This window comes from Mercenaria mercenaria, chromosome 12 (genome assembly GCF_021730395.1).
Source record: "Mercenaria mercenaria strain notata chromosome 12, MADL_Memer_1, whole genome shotgun sequence".
NCBI lineage: Eukaryota > Metazoa > Mollusca > Bivalvia > Venerida > Veneridae > Mercenaria > Mercenaria mercenaria.
Window position 1 is genome coordinate 8316844 of NC_069372.1, and position 23869 is coordinate 8340712.

General features: G+C 35.9%; 1 protein-coding gene and 1 pseudogene across 1 annotated transcript; one reads left to right on the top strand and one right to left on the bottom strand.

Moving 5' to 3' along the window:
• Positions 1-23869, bottom strand: part of LOC123533643 (protein TANC2-like) — a 42186-nt pseudogene that overhangs the window by 6343 nt on the left and 11974 nt on the right.
• Positions 4178-8795, top strand: LOC123533644 (uncharacterized). The gene is made up of 2 exons (XM_053519137.1): positions 4178-6155; positions 6348-8795. The coding sequence occupies exon 2, from the start codon at positions 6349-6351 to the stop codon at positions 8431-8433; it is 2085 nt and encodes a 694-aa protein (XP_053375112.1). The 5' UTR covers positions 4178-6155; position 6348; the 3' UTR covers positions 8434-8795.

Here is a 23869-nt window from a genome sequence, read left to right on the forward strand (position 1 = left end):
TAGAATGCGGACAAGCATTGTGACAGACACACAGACAGGAGTAAATATGTCTCCTACACCACTGTGTGGTGGGAGACATGACAAGCTTATATAAAATTGAAATGTTGTAAAATGTAAAGTACATTTTCTATGAAATAAACCAGGAGCTGCGTTCAATAATCGCTTGATACCCCCGGTGGCATCCTTGTTGATACAAAGCAACCTAAGTCCAAAACGAGGTCAAGTTCAAGGTCAAGGTCAAACTGAGGTCAGGTGATGTCTGAAGATGAGAAATGGTCACAGTTTACATCTGCATTAGTATCAAGTCATTCTAGTTAGGGGTATTGATGCTAGACGAAACAGTCCCATTTGATTAACCTCAAATGGATGGACGAAAGAACGGACGGACAGGACAATCACTATATGCCTCTCGCATCAGTAGATGCTGGGGCATAAGAAGTAGAAAAGCACACGTTGCCCAATACGACATTAAAATGAAAATGTTCCTGGCTCTGTTAAATTGAGCTTGTTCATGGACAGTAGTGGAAATGCAAGCTACTATCCATGCCCTCTGACAAAACTCAACATTTTACACATTATATGTACCAGAATATAATTAAGAGACATAGAGTACAAATCCATGAAAAGTGGCATATGGTTCCCAGATAAAATAATGGCTTTGCTGTGAATGAGAAAACAATGGGCAGAACTAAACAAACTCGAATTTAGAAAGGGTATTTGTGGTTATGGATCATAAGTCCATGTGATTTTTGTATATTTACAGGATTCCTCTCAGGTAGTTCATATAAAGTCTTTACTTTTTGTGCCCGACTGTAAAAGTTATTGACAACAACATAATCATGCCACTGAATTATAATCACATAAATACATGCAGGTAATTTATAAATGAATTGAACTAATTTCATATCAATTTCTTTGTAATATAAATAACCTCTGTATTCCCAAAATCACTTTAAAGTATTCCTTTGGACACTTTTAGATTTTAGTTTATTTCACTACTATGAAGGTATGTCAGCTCCTTTTTAAAAATAAATCTTTCCAAAACATAAGAATACATTTGTTACCATAAAAATCTAAGGCAATAGGCTCCAGCTTCACTGATTATTGTGAGATCATTTGATTTCAAGGGCATAATACTTTGTGGTTTTCAGAAAATATGCCTCACCAGGTGCATAAGGATATGTAATGTAACTTTTGAATTTTAAATTGTGGGTTTCGCATTTGTGTACTGAGATTAAAGTTCGTGAATTGAAATTACCATAAAAATTAGTTCATCCTTCCCCACTGCAAATATTAAAGACTTTACAATAGCAGAAAGTAAAATCTGTCTATGAGCTGATAGAGGAAAGAGTTCCCAGGCTAACACCACATGGTTATGTATGCATTTCTGAATATGATATTACAGTAAGTAAATGCCGTGTATTATAACAACTATCTAGGAGAGACAGAGAGCAGAGGTACCCCAGGCTGGATGTAAAGCACAAGTTCTAAGCCTATTACAGCAATAACAATTTAAGTTATATGCCATGATTTTTGTATCCCTAATCCAGTTCAATAACTAACATCTCACAATTACCATCCCAAAAGTATTAGAAATTTTTACAGAATACATAAATGTTGAACTTGACTAATACTGTATGGAATGCCACAAAATAATGACTTACTCAATTAATTATTTAATGGAATGTGTAATAAATTACATCACAATTTGTTGACAACGGAGAAAATTTGAAATTTAACACATGCAAAAAGGGATTTAAATTTTACACTGAGCTTGTAAATATATATATATGAATATTTCATATGTGATAAATGTTAAAAAAATATTTACAATGTGCATGCACTAAATTTTCTATTTGTAAAGTACATTCGAAACAATACATGTATTTGTGTGATATGAAAAAGCAATATTTTGGTTAATTTTCATATTAGAATAAATTTTATCACAAAATTAAACCTATGAATACAATGAATGTGAAATATAGGCAGAATTATCGTAAAGTTACCGTACTACCATTATTTGCCCAAGAAATATCCATGCACACAATATTAAACTTACACTACCTCTAAATAGTTTCCTCAACTTTCTCCTCTGTGATCTCAGAACTTTCCTATTTATAGTACAACACAATTTAAAATATGAAAAGCTAAATCTGCACATTTTCAACAACAATTTGACCCATCCACAGTTTTTCTGCACAACAATTTTTACATCAGCTGTTACTAAAACATTTTAAGACAATATGTAAAAACATTTTTGCAGTGTTTATTTATTTACTTATTTTTTGGTTGGGTTTAACGACACATTTTAGGTCATATGGTGACTTTCCAGCTTTGATGGTGGAGGAAGACCCAAGGTGCCCCTCCGGGCATTATTTCATCACAGGCCGGCGCCCGGGTAGAAAGCTAAATCTGCACATTTTCAACAACAATTTGACCCATCCACAGTTTTTCTGCACAACAATTTTTACATCAGCTGTTACTAAAACATTTTAAGACAATATGTAAAAACATTTTTGCAGTGTTTATTTATTTACTTATTTTTTGGTTGGGTTTAACGACACATTTTAGGTCATATGGTGACTTTCCAGCTTTGATGGTGGAGGAAGACCCAAGGTGCCCCTCCGGGCATTATTTCATCACAGGCCGGCGCCCGGGTAGAACCACCGACCTTGCGTAAGCCAGCTGGATGGTTTCCTCACATGAAGAATTCAACGCCCCAAGTGAGGCTCGAACCCAAATCGATGAGGGGGAAGTGATTTGAAGTCAGTTTTGCAGTGTTTAATCATTCCCCATATTTGTGTATGTTTTGGGTTGAGCACCATTTTTCAACAGTATTTCAGTTATGTGACAGTGGGTAGTTAACCTAACCAGTGTTCCAAGATTCTGTACCAGTACCAATTTAACCTATTCTCTGCAAGTAGCTTCCAACTTCACCACAAAAATTACAGGTGGGGAGCAAATGATTTCAGACACAGTGTTCTATTACCAAATGGTCAAAGAGAACATACACCATCCCCAGGAATTGGACTAATGACCCAATGATTCATAGATCTGAGCTCTCCCTATTGAGCTATGCGGGTGGGCCAAGGTTCCTTTTACCAAAGCTAAATTGCTCTCATGGAGATGACTTTCCAATATGAATTAGCTTGTGGAGCAAAAGTTATTAGATGCAATTTTAATTTTTCACAAAGAACACAAAAATACCAAAGTATTATTAACCTTACTGATACTAATTAGAAATCTATTATAATTGAAAGTATTCCATATACAAGTTATATTTGAATTTCTGTGTTACAGGCAACCAAGATGACTGTTTACCTTATCAATTTTTCAAAACTCTCTACCAATAATGATTTGTTCCCTGAAGGTAAGTAACATAATTCAGAGGTGGTTTATAATTAAAGAATGACTATAGACAAAATGTCTGTTGTTAAACTGCCAGGCAGAAAATTTGCCTAGTCAGAGACCCAACCTCTCAACTTAGATTTGTCAATATTCAGCACAATAAATTGTAAATTAAGCACCAAAAACTTGAAGAGCACAACCATCCAAAGCTAGATTTAGTGTCTCTAAACAATAAAGTTAAAACAATTAAAAGCACAATAAGTCACTTACCAATTTCTTAACAGCTATCTAGAAGAAGTTGTATAAAATATGTTACTATTTTTACTGCAAAAAATATCTAGTTTTAAAACTTTAAATCACATCTAAAAGCTACAAAAGTTGTTTATAGTAACTAAAAGACTGACAAGCATGAAACAGACATACCTGCGGAACAGACTGAGACAGTGGTCTCCCTTGATTAGGTCTTGCAGATGGACCCCTGAATCCCTGGGGTGGGGGGATCAATGGACCCACTTCTTCGTCCTCATTTACCCCATTGTCCTAAAAAATCAAATTACATTATAACCAATAATTATTGCTCTAGACTATCAAAATTAATTTTAAGGATACAAGGATACATGTAGTTATACCGGCATTACATATCTAGGAAATATTTCATAGACAATGCATTTTCACCTACGAGGCACTGTTTTATACCAAATACCCATGTGAGATAATCTTTTTAATGCTAACTGTAGGGGACCTCTCACAAAAAGGTGTTAAATTGCCATGTCTTTTTTTAGAAACAACCATGTTTAAGTACACAATTCATGTCATCATCGGGTCTGTGATGCCACCTATATGGTCTGTTCTGTAAAATAATGTGGTAATCGTGTTGTCAGGATGGCAAGAAAATAGATCTACTCTATACCAAATGAGTTGTTGTAAGAAGAGAATGCATATCAACATTTAAGATAATTCCTCAGGCCAGCTTATCTTATCCACAAATCACAGTTGTAGATCAACTTTAAACACAGTTTATTGTTGTTTTTTTGTTGTTGTTGTTGGGTTTAGAGTCACACTGACACAATTTAGGTCATATGGTAACTTTTCCATCTTTTGATGGAGGAGGAAGACCCCAGGTATCCCTCAGGGCAATACATGTCATAACTAGAACTGTCACAGGAGTGACGAATAATTCTTTAAATCTTTCAAGCCTTTTACGAGTTATTGTCCGCAAACCACGACTTTGGCAAATTTTAAATTGGAATGGTGTCATTACTACGTCAAACATGAGGGTCATGATGACCCTATATCGCTCACTTGTTTAACATGGCCTTGGAATCATCAAGACAAACATTCTGACCAAGTTTCAAGAAGACAGGTCATAAATGTGGCCTCTACAGTGTTAACAAGCTTTTCCTTTGATTCAAGTGGTGACCTAGTTTTTGACCCCACATGACCCAGTTTCGAACTTGGCCTAGGAATCATCAAGATATACATCCTTAATAAGTTTTATGAAGATAGGGTCATGCATATGGCCTCTAGTGTTAACAAGCTTTTCCTTTGATATGAGGGGGTGACCTAGTTTTTTGACCCCACATGACCCAGTTTCAAATTTAGCCTAGGAAATCATCAAGATAAACATTCTGACCAAGTTTCATGACGACAGGGTCATACATGTGGCCTCAAGAGTGTTAACAAGCTTTTTCTTTGATTTGACCGGGTGACCTAGTTTTTGACCCCACATGACCCAGTTCCGAACCTGACCTAGAGATCATCAATATAAACATTCTGTGCAAGTTTGTATCAAATCAAAGCATAAATGAAACCTCTATATGGCTGAAAGGGCCAAAATAGAAAAATTTGCCCCTTTCAGGAGCAGTAACTCTAGAACCCATGATGGAATCTAGCCGGTGTTCGAAAGGAACTGAGATCTTACTGTGACTTAAGTTGTGTGTAAGTATGGTCAAAATTAAATATATAAAATGTCACTTCTATCATGTTAACAAGGTAAAAATTAACAAATTTTTGGCCCTTTCAGGGTTCAATCAGGGGCTGTAACTCTGGAACCTATGATTGGATCTGACGGATTCATCATGGAATCCAAGATCTATTGTTGTTAAAGATATTTTGCAAGTTTGTATCAAAGCAAACCGTAAATGAAGTCTCTATATGGCTGCAAAAGCCAAAATAGCAAAAAAGCCAGTTTTTGTAAGGAACAGAGATATTATGCCAATACAAGTTGTGTGCAAGTTTGATTAAAATCAATTGCAAAATGTGGTCTCTATTGTGTTAACAAGAAACTGTGGACAGACAACAGATGACAAAAGCTCATCTTGTCACTATGTGACAGGTGAGCTAAAAATGTACAGGGAAACATTTTAAGCAGGCAGTGGAAAATCAGGTCCTGGAAAGATTTATTCATGTTGGAAGAGTATGAAAAGGCAATTAGTAAAGATTCAGAAGGCAATGTATGGTTTGGTGGTTTTAGAGAAAGCTGTTGATGTATAGGGAAACTAAAAGTAAACATACAAATAGAATATTACTAATGGGAAAGACATTTCATATAAATCACTATATTGAATCATTAATGTAAGAGACTGAATGCAAACGGTCATCATAATTATACAATACAATGATATCAGAGTTACTTCCCTTGAAAAATAAGCTTCTGAAACCAAGAGGAAGTTATATTGTTTGGAAAATATATAACTTCCCTTGAAAAATAAGTTTTTGAAACCAACATAGGAAGTTATATTGTTTGGAAAAAATATAATCACCAACTACGTAGACATTTAAATTTTAGTTCTCTGTAAATTTACCAGGTCAGTTATTTCATTTTATTATCTTTATCACCTTTTTGTCACATTTTAGTACTTATTGTTATTAAAAACTGCTCAAATTTAAAAATGTAAAAAATATCATGTATATAAATCTGGGGCATAAAAAATGAAAATTACATAACACAATCATGAAAATGTTTTATGAAGTCTGTCATGTTTAAAATTATATTTCAGGATGTTTCATACACCAGATTACTATCACAGTATATCCAAGAGATTGTCTGAGGTCCTGGACGATATTGGAGTAAATGAAAATATTGTGATGAAGAGGAGGAGGGCAGCTTTACTGACAGAAACTATGGACACAATCACATACAGAGCAAATGGTGAACAACTTACTGTTTATAATTTAGGCAGTCTATCAGAGGGCACCACAACACTAGGACTGAAATCAGATCTTGACATACTTGGCTGTGTAGATAATAGCATTGTGATACAGGACTGGTCTGAATGGACTCCAGGTAAACCTATCTACCTGATGATTCAGAATGAAAAAACACCACCTGGTTATTGTCTTCTACAGGTACTTAGGCCTGGTGCTCCACTTCCTGTTACAGTTGAAACGGGTAATGACTTCGTAAATGATACACAAGGAAGGATCTTGATGAAGAACACAGTAATAAAAATTACAATGCTAGGACGCCAGCGACAAGGACCATCAGCAGCATCACCTGCACAACCAGGTTTTCGTGCACTTGACCTTGTAGTTGCATATCCTTGTAAATCATGGCCCCAGTCAGCAAGAGCTTGGCTGCACCAACAAGAAGTAAATACATGGCCTACAGCAGAAATGAAGAGATATGCAAAATCAACAAAGTGTTTTGTTGTTGGTGTTGGCAGCAGAGCAAGTGAAAATGCAGCCTTTCAATGGAGAATTTCTACATCATTAGCAGAACGCTGCTTGATGTTCAATTTGAATATTACTCAGATAAAATGTTACATCTTAATGAAAATGATTCTTAAAACATACATTAATGTTGAAAATCTTGACCATGAAAGTTACATTTCAAGTTTCATGTGTAAAACTGTTTTATTTCACTGTATAGCAAGTAATCCTTCATGTGTATGGAAGGAGTGTAATATATTAAACTGTTTAAATTACTGTCTATTTACACTGAACAATTGTTTATTGAATGAACATTGTCCCCATTTCATTGATCATGAAAACAATTTAATGGCAGGAAAATTTTCTACTGAAGTAAAACAGCAGTTACTTGAAAGACTGTCAACTTTGATACCATTTGATGGCATTTCTCTTTTTGGAATTCAGATTGACAAGCTTGGTGAAAGACTTCAGATTAAGCTCAATATGATAAATGAAGTACATCATGATATACCACTGCCAGATGAGTGCACAATGGATGTAACAAGTAGTTTATTACACAATATAGCTAAAACTGTTTTAAACATAGAGAAGATAGGAGATGGAAGTTTAGAAACACTATTACAGAAAGTGATACAACTAAAAAGATACTACAGAGCTGGTGACATGTTAGAAAAGACAGCATGCAGACTTCTAGTACCTCCACTTTGTACATCAATAGGATCTCTGATAGCATCACAGAACATTCAAATTAACAACACAGTTTCTCCTCAAGCAATTACATGGATTGCAGCTGGACTGGACTCAGATGTTGCTTCAAGCAGACTAAAACTTGCATCTATAATGTACTGTGTAGGCAATGCAGAAAGAGCTGCTTTAATTCTTTCTCATATAGAAGAACAATATGAAATAGAAGTTACTGCGCCTATATGTTGCTGCTACAACGTCATGTTTTACTTAAAGAGAGGATTTGCTCGACTTTCTAGTCAATATGGTGTAGAGGCTTTAAAATATATTGTTGCATTTTGTGTAAAATTTTTCACCTGGGAAATAAACTGTGTACCACATGAACTTCAGTATGAAATGTTTAGGTCAACACAAGAGGACCTGCTACATAGAGGTGAAGATGATGACTGGATGGACTGTGCTGTAGTAGACTCACTTCCATACCTTTATTTTCTACAATACAAGACAAACAGTCTCCTACAGAGACCCGATGAACAGCAACAAGCACTGACCAAACTTGGGTGGGTCATTAGAACAGAGCGCAACCTTGGACACAGAGAAACAGCACTGAATTTACTAGGACAGTGCATGGAACAGGAGAACAGACCTGCTGATGCTCTACAATGTTACATGTCATCTTTACACCTCAGAGAAAGAAACAATGCTGCTAGATTTCATATATGCAGGTGTTTGGCTAATACAAACTCATAAAGATCTACCTACCTGAACTGACAGGCATGTCTGATTTTCAACTGATACAATGACAGAAATACTTCACATTTTAAAAAGCTATTATTCTTATTATGAGCCAGTGAGCTTGTTATGAGCCAAGGACCACATTGGAAATAAGTTGAAAAACTTTATGGGTTATCCTGTGGTGTATACATGTCTCTAAATTTACATATGTTAAAAAGGGTTATATTTTAATTTTTTTTAATCAGTTAGAGATAAAACATGTAGCTATTTCTGTGATACAATTGAATGTTTGCTTGTATTGGAGTTGTTCTTAATGTGATATTTGTAATGTTTGTAATCATGACATATATATTCATGAATAAATCTACCTATCTATCTATCTATCTATCTATATTACCTACACTTATCAGGAATAGTTTTCAGTGAGAGTGAATATCAGTAAAACTTTGTCGCCTATTTTACCAACCCTACAGAAAAGGTTAACATACTTGCAATAGGCACATCAAATTTCACAAATACTGTGTATATCTACACTGAGAAGAAAATAATCATACTTGAAAAATATTAACCACCACTGTAAATGAGTAGCTTTAAATGGACTGACTTTAATTTCACTTCTGCACGCTTATGGCAAGCCAATTGTCCAATAATTACGTGAACTCTAGTTCACGGTCGAAAAACTAGGATTAACGATCGATAAACTAGGTTTTTCGAATGTAAAACTAGGTTTTTCGAACACTAACCTATATTTTCAAGCGAAAACATAGGATAACGCCATGAACCATAGTTCACGCTCGTAAATGTAGGTTCACGATTGTAAACCCCAGTTCACGGTCGTAAACATAGGTTCACGTTCGTAAACTATGGTTTACGAGCGTAAACATAGGATAACGACCGAAACTCATAGTTCAATCAAGAAACCTAGTTTATCAAACGTAAACCATGGTTTACGGTCGATATATTAGGATTATAGAATCAACAATGAATTTCGGGCGTGAACATGGGTTTACGGCCATGAACCTATGTTTACGACCATGAACCATAGTTTACGGACCTGAACCTATATTTTCGAGCATGAACCTATGTTTACGAACGTGAACTTGGGTTTACGAGCGTGAACTTAAGTTTACGTTCGATAAATCAGGTTTTTCAAACGTAAAACCAGGTTTTTCAAATACTAACCTATTTTTTCGAGCGAAAACATAGGATAACGTCGTAAACCATAGTTCACGCTCGTTAACGTAGGTTCACGTTCGTAAACCCAAGTTTACGGTCGTAAACATAGGACAACGACCGAAATTCATAGTTCAATCGAGAAACCTAGTTTATCGAACGTAAACCATGGTTTACGATTGATATACTAGGATTATGAAATCAACTATCAATTTCGGCCGTAAACCTATGTTTACGGTCGTGAACATATATTTACGAGCGTGAACCTAGCTTTACGGCCGTGAACTACAGATTACCTTCGTAAAACCGTGCTTATCGATTTGTAACTATATGGCAAGCCAATTGTCCAATAATTACATGAACCCTAGTTCACGGTCGAAAAACTAGGATTAACGATCGATAACCTATATTTTCAAGCGAAAACATAGGATAACGCCGTGAACCATAGTTCACGCTTGTAAATGTAGGTTCACAATTTGTAAACCCCAGTACACGGTCATAAACATAGGTTTACGTTAGTAAACTATGGTTTATGAGCGTGAACCGGGGTTTACGAGCGTAAACATAGGATAACGACCGAAACTCATAGTTCAATCGAGAAACCTAGTTTATCAAACGTAAACCATGGTTTACGGTCGATATATTAGGATTATAGAATCAAAAATGAATTTCGGGCGTGAACATGGGTTTACGGCCATGAACCTATGTTTATGACCGTGAACCATAGTTTACGGACCTGAACCTATATTTTCGAGCGTGAACCTATGTTTACGAACGTGAACTTGGGTTTACGAGTGTGAACTTAGGTTTACGTTCGATAAACCAGGTTTTCCAAACGTAAAACCAGGTTTTTCAAATACTAACCTATTTTTTCGAGCGAAAACATAGGATAACGTTGTAAACCATAGTTCACACTCGTAAACGTAGGTTCACGTTTGTAAACCCAAGTTTACGGTCGTAAACATAGGATAACGACCGAAATTCATAGTTCAATCGAGAAACTTAGTTTATCGAACGTTAACCTGGGTTCACGAGCGTAAACTATGATTTACGCCCGGTATCTGATGTTTTCATTCGAAAATATAGGTTAGTATTTGAAAAACCTAGTTTTACGTTCGTAAAACCTAGTTTATCGATCGTTAATCCTAGTTTTTCGACCGTGAACCAGGGTTCACATAATTATTGGACAACTGGCTTGCCATACACGCTGTGAATGTACAGCTTCAAAATGTATTGACTAATTTCACCATTGCACACTAAAAATGTACTGACTAATTTCACCCTTGCACACTAAAAATGTACTGACATTACTTTCACCCTTAAACATTCAGAATGTACTGACTTGAATTTCACTCTTGCACACTGAGAATGTACTGACTTTACTTTCACCCTTGCACACTAAGAATGTACTGACTTTACTTTCACCCTTGCACACTAAGAATGTACTGACATTATTTTCACCCTTGCACACTAAGAATGTACTGATTTTACTTTCACCCTTGCACACTAAGAATGTACTGACATGAATTTCACTTTTGTACACTAAAAATTATGGGTGTAAAATATTTATCTCACCACTCACTCTGCATGACTAGTAGCCAGTAAAATCTACTCACTCTGTGTGAACAGTCATTTGCCCTGATAAAATTACAACTATCTTAATGACTTCTTTTCAATACTGTCACTTTTTTGAAAGAAGTATTATGAAAAACAAACATATTGCAAATATAACACACAGTAGACAAATAATATTCTCTTGTACACTTCCATTTCCTTGGTCGCTTTCAAAAAAAACCTACTGATGTTGGTTTGTTAGAACGTTGAAGCTATTCTTTGACAAAGTAAGGAAACAAGAGGGTCATGATAACCCTGTATTGCTCACCTGTTAAACTTGGCCTTGGAATCATCAAGATAAACATTCTGACCAAGTTTCATGAAGACAGGGTCATAAATGTGGCCTCTACAGTGTTAAGAATCTTTTCCTTTGATTTGAGTGGTGACCTAGTTCTTTACCCCATATGACCCAGTTTCAAACTTCACAAAGGAATCTTCAAGATAAACATTCTTACCAAGTTTAATGAAGATAGGGTAAAAGATATGGCCTCTAGAGTGTTAACAAGCAATTCCTTTGATTTAAGTGGATGACCTAGTTTTTGACCCCACATGACCCAGTTTCGAACCTGGCCTAGCAATCAAGATGAACATTCTGACCAAGTTTCATGAAGATAGGGTCATAAATGTGGCCTCTAGGGTTTTAACAATTGTTTCCTTTGATTTGACCTGGTGACCTAGTTTTTGATCCCACATGATCCAGTTTCAAACTTGGCCTAGAGATTATCAAGATAAACATTCTGTGCAAGTCTGTATCAAATCAAAGCATAAATGAAACCTCTATAAGGCTGAAAGGGCCAAAATAAAAAATTGTTCCCCTTTTAGGGGCAGTAACTCTAGAACCCATGATGCAATCTAGCCAGTTTTCAAAAGGAACCAAGATATTATTGTGACTTGTCACAAATATCATTAATCTAAGCATTTCTAAACAGATTTTTCCAGATCAGTTTAAAATTGCAAAAATCACACCCATCCACAAGAAAGGTTCAAAGTGTGACATAAATAATTATAGACCTATCTCTCTACTCCCAATTTTGTCTAAAATCATTGAATGTCATGTCTCATTTCATTTGAAAAAGCATCTTGAGGCAAGTAACTCTGCATACAATTACCAATCTGGCTTCAGGGAAAATCACTCATGTGAAACAGCTTTAATTTCAATAGTAGACAGATGGATAAATGCTATAAATGAAGGTAAATTTATAGGATCTGTATTCTTAGACCTTTCAAAGGCATTTGATTTAGTGAATCACTCAGTTCTTCTAGAGAAATTAAAATCATTTAACATAAGTCAGACCTCCCTGCAATGGTTTAAATCTTATTTGTCTGACAGATACCAAAAGGTATGTGTCTCGGGGGGAAAACTGTCAGAGACTGGTCATAATAAATCAGGTGTTCCACAAGGATCTGTGTTAGGGCCTCTGCTATTCATTCTTTGTATTAAAAACCTCCCACAGGCATTAAAAGAAATCTTTACTGATCTATTTGCTGATGATACTACTCTAACTGCCATTGGAAATATGTATCGTGAAGTGCAAACAGCACTGCAGAATGCACTTGACAGTGTTAATATGTGGTGTCAAAATAACTCCATGTCATTAAATGCCAAAAAATCAAAGGATTTGACTGTTTGTCCAACAAACAGGCACAATTCAAGTGACTGTAACACCCTGCACCTTGGCAGTGCACCCACTGACTTCTCTAGTTCTGAAAGACTTCTAGGTGTGCAAGTTGACAGAAATTTAAATCGGAAAGATCATATTAATAATGTTCTAAAAATATGTAATTCAAAACTTTATCTCCTCAAAAGAATAAAATACTTCTGAGACATTCCTATTAGAAAACTGTTTTTCAATGCGTATATATTACCTCATTCAGAACAGGCTGATTCCATTCTCAAATTTCAGAAGAGGGTGGCTAGGATTATCCTGGACACAAAATTTGATGCACTCTCTGAGGAACTGTTTATTAAACTAAACTGGATGAAATTCCCAGAGCGAGTCAAATACAAACAGTCAATTATGGTTTATAAGTCTATCAACAATATATGCCCTTAATACAATACCTACAAGATAAATTTACTCATAGCCATACTATTCACAAACGTAGTCTATGATCAACTGACTCAGAACTTAACTTGTATCCACCTAAACCAAAATCAGAATTTTTTCGAAAAAGCTTTGAATACTCAGGAGCAAAAACTGGAATACACTGCCAAATGATGTCCGTCTGGCAGAAAGTCTTGCAAGCTTTAAAAATAAATACATAAGTCATTGGAGAATGTCTTCTATAGGTCAAAGTTAATAAACAATAACATTAAAGTGTCGTATTCAAATTTTTGAAAAGTAATTCCAAATTTTGTTTGTGATGACTTTATTATGTTGTTGTCTTGTAAAGTCATTGAAATTGTGAGATGTTGTGTTTATATCTATTTCCTTTGTTTAAAAATTTGTCATGAAGCATCTCTGCATCTAAGGTTGCTTTTGGTTTCTCTTTACACTGGCGTCAGACCAGAAAGAAAATGCCTCTGTACATATTATACCCTACCCCTAGGTATTCTATAAGAACCATGGTCATGAAGGGGAAAATTTACTAACCCGTTTCAATCGCCCATTTCATACTTAAAACACGCAGTTCGGTAAATGTGTACTATGGATATCAAACAAGTTGTAATTTATCTTCCATTGTGTACCGGTCACATTTCTTCAATACATCTTATCTTAGAAAAACAACGTGTAGTTTATAGTCATTTCAACGTTATACAAAAAACTTGCTTGACCTTCCCTGGTGAAGTTTCGTTCTAGATTACAAAACCATTCTAACTGGCTGTTGTGAAAATGTATGTCAATCATCATTTTACTATACGTGTTCGCTAAAATGTGAAAATGCAGCATAAATGTGCAAAATTAATAAAATAAACAGAACAGATGCAGACCAATGTACAATTTCAAATTAAAGATCATATACAAGATGAATTTCATTCATCATTTCCAGTTTTAGTGTAAAATTGTAATCTTTTTTTAATTCTGTTTTTGTTTGTTTACATTTCGCCAAACATGTGCACACTGCTGTGACCTCTTATGCTCATTAGGGAAGGTCAAGCAAGTTTTTTCTGTAATGTTGACGAAAGCATAAAATATGTTGATAATCTCAGCAATATGGAATATTGAGACAAGGTGACTGGTGCACGATGGAAGATAAATTATCGCTTGTTCGATATACTAGGTACCCATTCACCGAACTGTGCGTTTAAGTTGATAAATTTAGTATTGAAACGGGTTAGTATATTTTCCCGTTCATGACCATGGTTCTTATAGAATACCTATGGGTAGGGTATAACATGTACAGAGGCATCTTCTTTCTGATCTGGCGCCAGTGTCTCTTTAATAAGATTGTTTACGTGTTAATACCATGTGATTGTCATTTTCAACCTCTGTTTTGTTTCATTTTGTACCATCTTGTACATTATTGTAAATATGTGTTTTGTATGAGGCTCACAGGGAAGATTGGGCTAGAATTAACTGTGTCGCCTCTATAAATAAAGTCTTTATTATTATTACTTAAATTGTGTGTAAGTGTGGTTAAAATCCAATGTAAAATGTCACTTCTATCATGTTCACAAGGTAAATTAACAAATTTTGGCTCTTTCAGGGGTCAATCTAGGGCTGTATCTGGCCAGCTTTCGAAAGGAACCAAGATATTATGCCAATACGAGATGTATGCAGGTTTTATTAAAATTGATTGCAAAATGTGGTCTCTCTCATGTTCACAAGAAATTGTGGTCGGACTACAGACGATCACAAAAGCTCACCCGTCACTACATGACAGGTGAGCTAAAAATGGTGGTTTGTAGGCAAAGTTGAACTTGACCTGTATTTTATGAAACATCATAATACACCTGTGTACCAAAATTTATTTAAATTTGTCATGCTCTTCAGGAGTTATTGTCCAGAAACCATGAAAACCACTGGACAGACAGACCGACTAACAAGCTCACTCCTATATATCCCCCAAACTTCAGGGGTCCTGAAATAAGCTGTCCGAGTTGTCCGATTCGTGGATTCTTCGGTCCGGACAAGCAGTTTTTAGAAGCTGGCTTGTCCGGGGACAAGTAAAATTTCCGTGGTAAATATTTTATGAAAATGAAACTAAATGGCGACATCTGTTATTTCCGCATGCCTAAAGGCAATATCTAATCTATTTGTGATCATTTATGATCCTTAAATTTATCAAAACAAAAATGTATGCAGCCATTTATAGACACGTGGACTGGTTTACTACATTTAATGATCATTATTGGAAAATTAAACCGTGAAGTTGAAAATGAGTGCCAGTCTGGGGATTCCCGTTATCTACTTTCATTTTTGATTTTCAGAAAAACGATTAGCTAGGTTGACGCTATGTAGGCATACAGACACTAAATAGAAAAATGGCGCGAAAAAAAATGGTAGTCGCATAATGGCGGATACAAATAGTCCTCAGTTTTTTCGCTGTGTAGAGCTATTTTCCTTATTTTCTTTGCATTTTTTTTGGTAAAATCACATGACAGATCTATGCTTGACATGAAGATAGCATTTTGATCATGAAATAACACCATGACAAAATTTTTCATGGAAACTTAGATCATACACCACCAGTACTAATTTGGGGTCTCATTTTTTAGCTGATTTTGCAGTTTGTGTGTTTGACTGAAATTTTTTTCTTGCATCAAACATGACCCCCACTTTTCTTTTGATTTTTAGTTAGCACTGACAATATTCTTCAAGAAAATGTAAGTTACAGAAATTTAAAATGGGTCCTGATGTGTGCTGCGGTCATTGGAAATAGGTCAATTTTATATAGAATAAAGAACAACAACTATTTAGTGTGTTATAACCTATGTAAAAAAGTTTAGTAGCCAAAATTTGTGGCTTAATTTTTCGAGTCGATTGTTTTGACATTTAACAACTCGGACAGCTTATTTCAGGACCCCTGAAAGACCAGTGCAGTATTCATTGAATGTAATGGGACCAGGGTAGAAATTCTAGGCATACATACATGTACTGAGATTATTTTTGTCAATGGCATGTGTTCAAGTGTTCTTAATTATTCTCTACTCACTAAACTTGCTAGTCATAACATATTTTCAAGTGGATGTTGTAGTCACTTAGCTTGCTAGTTATAACATATTTTCAAAAGGATGGTTCTAGTCATAACATAAAAACTTTATATAAGTTAAAATAGAAGTCAACAGAAGTGTTTGTTTGTATTATTTGTTTATTTAGTAATGATAATGCTGATCCTTTGCTTTTTAAACTAAAAAGTACGGACAAGTTCTTCTTTGGTACGGACAAGTGGATTTGTGGGCCCAAATTGTCCGTGGACAAGTAGACTCTGAAAATATTTCAGGACCCCTGAACTTATTTGTGGGGTATAATGAGGGGGCACCTGGGTAGAACCACCTATCTTCCATAAGCCAGCTGGGTAGTTTCCTCATATGAAGACACCCAATATGGCAAAGCAAGGTTTCAAACCCACATCAGTGAGGGGCAAGTGATTCAAAGTCAGCAAACTTAACCACTCAGCCACGCAGGCCCTTTGGTAGAGGTATTAACTAACTCATTCATTTATTTCATTACCTTTGCACCACTGTCACCATTTTCTAAAATTCTGTCCATTTCATACTCATCACTAGTGTCCATTGGTTGAAGTCTCTTGCCAGGTCTTGCAGACCTCATCGGAGCTTCCCGTATTGGCACAGCCTGCCCATTTACCATGGGTGGTTTTTCGCCAAGAATATTTAAATCCTCCTTCTCGTCTTCCATATTTTCCTCAACATACCTGAATACACAGAAATTTATAGATTTTTTGTGAAATGAGTGGCCGTGATGACAAAGTTATAAAATTTTATCCAACTTATCTCACGCTAAACCCCAAAATTGTTTTCAGTTACTGGCTGCTGTTCATTAACAAATCAAATTCATTTATCTCAGATTGAATTTGAGACTTAGCACAAGAAAGCTTAAGCTGGAGTCAGCTTTTGGTACCATTGTACCTCACACTTAACATTTAAAAATTCCCTTTTAACATATTTTAACAAAACCTTTAAGACAGCAATACTTGTATGAACAATAAAGTAATATGTGAATCATGAATTACCATCATTAAATTAAGCTCTAAATACGTACCCCCTCTCCTTTCCTCGATAAACTGTATATGAAATATTGCTTAAGAGGAATAAACGATGTATTTCAAGACCTGTTTCAAACTTCTTTTTTCTACAGTTAAAACTTATTACAAAAGCACTCGACTGTTTGGGTAGCAGAATCATGGTATATTTTTTTGTATGTTATGCAAAATTACCTATTTTCATGTTTTTGAGGAGGTCCCTTTGAATATTTTGGTGATGGAATTCCTGACTGTGCCCGAGGCGGTCTAGATGTTGCGGAAGGGGGCGGATGTAGGGGCGCAGCAAAACCTCTTGGCGGAGTCAAATTCTCTGGCGGCTCTGGTGGGGATCTTACATCAAGGTCACGATCTATGTCTTTCTCTATATGACCGATTCTATCACGTCTTTTCTTCTTCTTTTTCTTTGGAGGTTTATCATCTCTATTGAGATTTGGTCTAGGAGCATTTTCCAATGGCATCAACATAGGTGGTGGGAGTATCTTTTTACCCTCTAGCATACCTGTAAAATAATAGGATGATACAATCAACTGTTTCAATGAACTTTTGTAGATACAATACATAGAGGAACATACTGTAGATACAATACATAGAGGAACATACTGTCTACACACTGTGTACAGAATACCTGTTATTCACTAGAAGCCACCATGTAAGCTATAATACTGATACAAAAACATTGCCTCGAGGGTATGAGAGAAGAGAAGCCAGTTTCCCTTTTAATGCTGAGCACCAATCAAGGGAGCTACTGGTACTATTTTTCATGTCTTTTGTATGACGCGACCGGGGATCGAACCCACGACATCCCGCACTTGAAGTGGACACTCTACCAGTAGGCTATCGAGGCAGTTTATAATAACACTGCACATAAAACTATATGTTTTTATTGGCATCACTGTCTTTTATATTGTTCTCTGTTTGATGTCATATCCCATTATATTACAGCGGAAATCCTCCGGTTGAAATGCACATTTAATAGTTAAATACAGTTTATATATATCTGTATAGACTCTCTATAAATACCAATTAGTGAAAATTAATATTTATACAAAATGTACCTCTACTGTTTTGGTACACTTTTAAAGCAATCTCCACTATCTTAATGTTATATTTGTATCATATACAATACAAAAATAAAACAAGAGCCCCACCTGGCAATTGCAGACACTCTTCTGATTTTTTTGTCTCTATAACAGAAATACTGTCCTACCCGTGTGTTTTTATGATATTTTCTAAGTCCAAAAGGGGACATAACTCTTGCAAAAAGCATGATGAAGCTAAGTTTCTTGCAGAGTCAGCTATTGATGGTGAACCAGTGTTACAAGTGTTAAAGCAATAGCTTTGACAGTTTTGGAGAAAAGCTGACCTAAGCATAAAACTTAACCAGGCAACGCCGATCAAGTGATTACAATAACTCATTATTTTTTTCTCAAAAAATCTAATCAGATGAGCTAAAAATTTACCTGGCGGCCTTCCTGCTGAGTCTGGTCTACTGCTCTCCCTACCTGACTGGTCACCTGATGGAGGGCTTGTCAAGGCCCTGAGATTAGACCCTGAAATTAGCCTGTTCACTGGTGAGGGGGGTGTTGCGTGGCTGGGGTTTGGGAGGTGAAGGCTGCATTCTTGGAGGTCTAGGGGCAGGACGTGGTCTGTTTGAAGGCGGAAATGAGTCTGCTGGGTTAGGTGAAGGTGATCTGTTGTAGAAGTTATCATGTGCTCTTTGAGCACCAGGGGCAGGATTTGAAGCCCTCATTGGGGGGCGGGGCTGCATGTCCATAGAAAGTGAATCCTCGGACATATCAGCACTTCTTCTGTAGGGGGATTGCTGTAAAAGAAAATGTAGAGAATTGCTTCAGTTAATATCAGTACTTAAAATTACATCACTCAAAGAATTATCCTTGCTTTTACAGTAACAAATGCCTTATGAAAAATACTGATAATCAAAGGATGATTATACTGTAATAGCAGTTGAATGAGAAGAATCATGTGGTCTTAAGTAAATAGGCTAAAATTTTCATAATTTTAAACAAGAGCTGTCCGTAAGACAGTGCGCTCGACTTTTCTCAGTGCTCGACTCTGAATTAGAGCTTTGCCAGTAAAAAAAAAATCCAAATTAAAAAGGGACATAACTCTGCCAAAATTCAAATCAGAGTTATGGGAATTGTGTCTCCTGGTGTTGACTTTGATAGCAAATAACTGCTTTGAGTTTCAAGTCAAAAGCTTTCATAGTAACAGAGATATTTGACGTTATAAAAAAAACAACAAAAATTCTAAGTTAAAAAGGGGCATAATTCTGTCAAAATTCAAATCAGATTTATGGCGATTGTTTCTCTTGGTGTAGACTTTGATAATTAATAAGTATTTTAAGTTTCAAGTCAAAGGCTTTGATAGTAACAGAGAAATTTGACTTTATCAAAAACTTTAACCAAAAATTCTAAGTTAAAAGGGGCATAATTCTGTCAAAATTCAAACAGAGTTATGAAGATTGTTTCTCCTGGTGTAGACTTTGATAGTAAATAACTACTTTAAGTTTCACATCAATAGCTTTGATAGTAACAATGGTATTTGACTTTATAAACAAGAGCTGTCACTAATGGTGACAAATGCCCCCGCAGCACCTTGACCTTTGACCTGGTGACCCCAAAGTCAGTAGGGGTGGTGTACTCAATAAGTACTATCAGCATGTGAAGTTTGAAGGTCCTGGGTGAAGTGGTTCGCATGTAAAGTGCCTTCATGCAAAAAGGTAACGTTGGCCCCTGTGACCTTGACCTTTGACCTGGTGACCTCAGTCAGTAGGGTTGGTGTACTCAATAAGTACTATCAGCACGTGAAGTCTGAAGGTCCTGGGTGAAGTGGTTCGCGAGTAAAGTGCCTTCATGCAAAAAGTTAACGTTGGTCCCTGTGACCTTGACTTTTGACCTGGTGACCCCAAAGTCAGTAGGGGTGGTGTACTCAATAAGTACTATCAGCATGTGAAGTTTGAAGGTCCTGGGTGCAGTGGTTTGCGAGTAAAGTGCCTTCATGCAAAAAGTTAACGTTGTGACGAACTAACTAACTAACGAACGAACGGACGGACAGATAACATTAATTCTAAATTTCCTAATTATATCATTGGTGAAAGGAAATCTGTTTGAAGAAAATCACATGGCGACAAGTTTTATGCTTCCAGATAAATTATCACACAGCAGCAGATATACAAACAAGTTTTATTGCATCTCTCAGGCACTGGCAACTGAACATCTTAACACTGATGTGACTCCGAACTTACCATAGATTGTGCATAACCATTAACCCCTGGGGGCCTGGGAGCATATTTAGGGGGTGATGGCGGATGGAAACCAGGCCTTGGTCCGGCTGGAGCTGATGGTCTTTGAGGTCCTGGTCCACGTCTTGGTGGGGGCCCTCGTGATGTTTGTGGAGGCATGTGGTCATCGTCTTCAATGTCGGAAACATCCATTCCTCCCACACTGACATTCTCAACATCGTCGTCGGGCTCTAACACTTCATCTGTCATATTTAGAAACTTATTACTTTGTACTGGTTACAGGAAGAGTTTGGTATATTGGGTTAAAAGCTATAATTTCCTTCACCCTTTTTTACACAGACATCTATTTCAGATGGATTTTTACTTGAAAATGCGCATAATCCAACTTGAATAAAAAAAATCGAAAAAAAAAAAAAAAAAATAATAATAAAAAAATTCCGACCTACCTACCCTAATTTTTTTCAGAATGTTACCGGAAACAAAGATTTTTTTAAGCCTAACCATCAGTAATTTCTTTGTGATTATGAATTTTTGTATGGCATTCTTTGGACAATACTGTAGCTCAAAAATGCAGCTGGCTTTCTGTTCATACCAGAGATTTCAAAAATCATATATTAAGAGTAAGTAATCAAATGGAAATTTGCAATTGTCATTATAGACCCAGTACTTCAACGCAACAAAAAAAACAACTGCTCAATGAATTTTGAATAAACTTATCAATATAATCATTCTTTTGTAAAGTATAAGATGGAGTGGAGCATCTGAGATGCTTTCGAAATGACAAACAAAATAAACATTCGGAAACATCTGCTGCCCAATGGTAAAGTGTCTGCTAAGATATGAGTGTGTAGGTCAAATTGTTTTTCAAAACATTGAAACATTTTTTGTATAAACAGTCACTGTGACCTTATCCATTGACCCACAGACCTCAAAGCAAATAGAGGTCATCCACTGCCCATGAGCTATGTGCACATGAATTATTAAAACAAAATATACTTACAAACATTATCATCTGTTGCCATAGCAACTTCTTCTCTTGGAGCATTTCGTTTGTTCATGTAGCTATCATTTGGTACGGACCTACTAGACTTCAGAGATACCTATTTATATAATAAAACGAACTGTCAACAAGTATTTTCTTATAATCAGATATTAGTATGCCAAAAGTTTCATCTGATATTTCAGTTGGAAATGTTGCAAAAATCTGTTCTTACGTGTACATCTGCTAAAGTAACAGCAATACATCAATTTTAAAATATAAAATTTGTGTAATACAATTAATTGGTCTTATAGGCCGGCCACTTATTTATAATATAAATTCATTTTGTAAAATTAAGTATAATGAAACCTTAGCACAATTCCCTTTTTCCCTTTAAATTAAAAACTTTGTCAATGGAAGGTAAATTAACACAATACAATGTAATATAAATAAGTATTTATTTTCTCGCTGAAATTATAATCAAAAGAACCAATGTTCTAGCTGCTGTAATGTGTTTTAAAGTGTATTTGAGCTTTTTATAATTTAAGTCTCTGCATACTAACAAAATACACATGTATCTTCAAATAAAGCTGTACTCTGAATTCAGATTATAGTTTCAGCTTAAATTAAAAAAGAGACCATCAAATGTTTTGCTAACAAAAAAATTTAACAACAAAAATTAACATTTCAGATGTCATTTTTGCAGAAACCAAAACAAAACAAAACAGCTATGCAGTTTAAGAAGAATCTACCTCTATTCTTTCATTTGGTCTGCTCTGCATTTCTCCCGCACTAGTGATGACTCGTCGATTTGGCTGACTTTCCATAGTCGACTCTCGGCTGAAGCTGCTAGGTCCACGGTACAGTGTGGACTGTGTTTGTTCCCTGTCCTGGGAACCAAGACTGCGTGAGCGGCGAACTATTCTTGATGTGCGAGGACGTTTAGGAGGGTGTGGAGGAGTGATTGGCATGCTGTCGACACTGCCACGTGTACTCTGTAGATCATACAAACATTAATTCCATACAACTTTAACTATAAATATGGAGAAAAGAAACCCTTTCAACCTATGTTAATTCACGCACACCAAAAGTAACAGATGCCAAATCTAAAAATTAATTATCTGTTCATTGAGATGTATATTATCTTTATGTATCGCCAAAAACTAGGAAATCAACAAAAACTTCTCTCACCAACAAAAAATTTATCAATAACTTCAAAATACCTTAAAATTTGCCCTGTTAAATTATACTGCAAGCCACTTTGCAATAATTGCAGAAAAAAAATCGTATTTAAAGAGAAATTAATGAAAAACCCTTGTTATGGAAAATGTGGATCAGTCACCAGCATACTATACTTACAGCATAGTCAAAATCCATGCTTGCATCGAAGTCCCCTTTATAAAATGAGAGAGCTCCATTCATCATAAGCCCAAAGCCATTGGGCAGGGGACTGGCGGGGTTACTGACCAGTCTCTGCCGCTGATGAGACATTATGATGAGTTGACAGTAGTGAAGCTGACGATTTTTTCCGTAATCCCAAGGTGTCGCGTTGAACTTGTCAACTACCGAAAGATCAGCTGAAATGGAAATATTTCTACACAATGAAAAATTTACAATGAGTAAAAAGTTGCATTTCTGTCTCTCTAGAGACCTTTCAACATTAAAAATAAATAATATTTTCATCAAGACAAGAGGACCATGATGGTCCTGAATCGCTCACCTCTTCCCACATGACCCAGTTTTGAGTATGACATCGTTTTTTCTATTATTTGACATAGTGACCTAGTTTTTGAGCTCACGTGACCAAGTTTTGAACTTGACCTAGATATTATCAAGATAAAAATTCTGACCAATTTTCATGAAGATCCATTGAAAAATATGGTCTCTAGAGAGGTCACAAGGTTTTTCTATTATTTGACCTATTGACCTAGTTTTCAAAGGTACGTGACCCTGTGGCGTCTGATTGGTTGATTCTGCGTACAATTGGCAACTACAAAGTTGTGGCTTACCTGAATGATCTAATAGGAAATTGACGACGTCACCATGGCCACCAATAGTTGCGAGATGAAGAGCATTCCTGCCTTGAAAGTCGCGATCATTGACACACTGTTTACCTGCTATATCTATAATAATCTTACACGCTGCCAATGACCCTGAAATATACAAAAAAACACTTTACAGTTAAACTTATTCCAATGATTACTTCCAAATAAAGTAAAAGAATAAAACTTGTTCTGAAACGTCGCTATTTAAGAATA

What these genes read in the sequence shown, in the direction of transcription:
- LOC123533644 (XM_053519137.1), top strand. Translation starts at nt 6,349, where the DNA reads ATGTTTCATACACCAGATTACTATCACAGTATATCCAAGAGATTGTCT.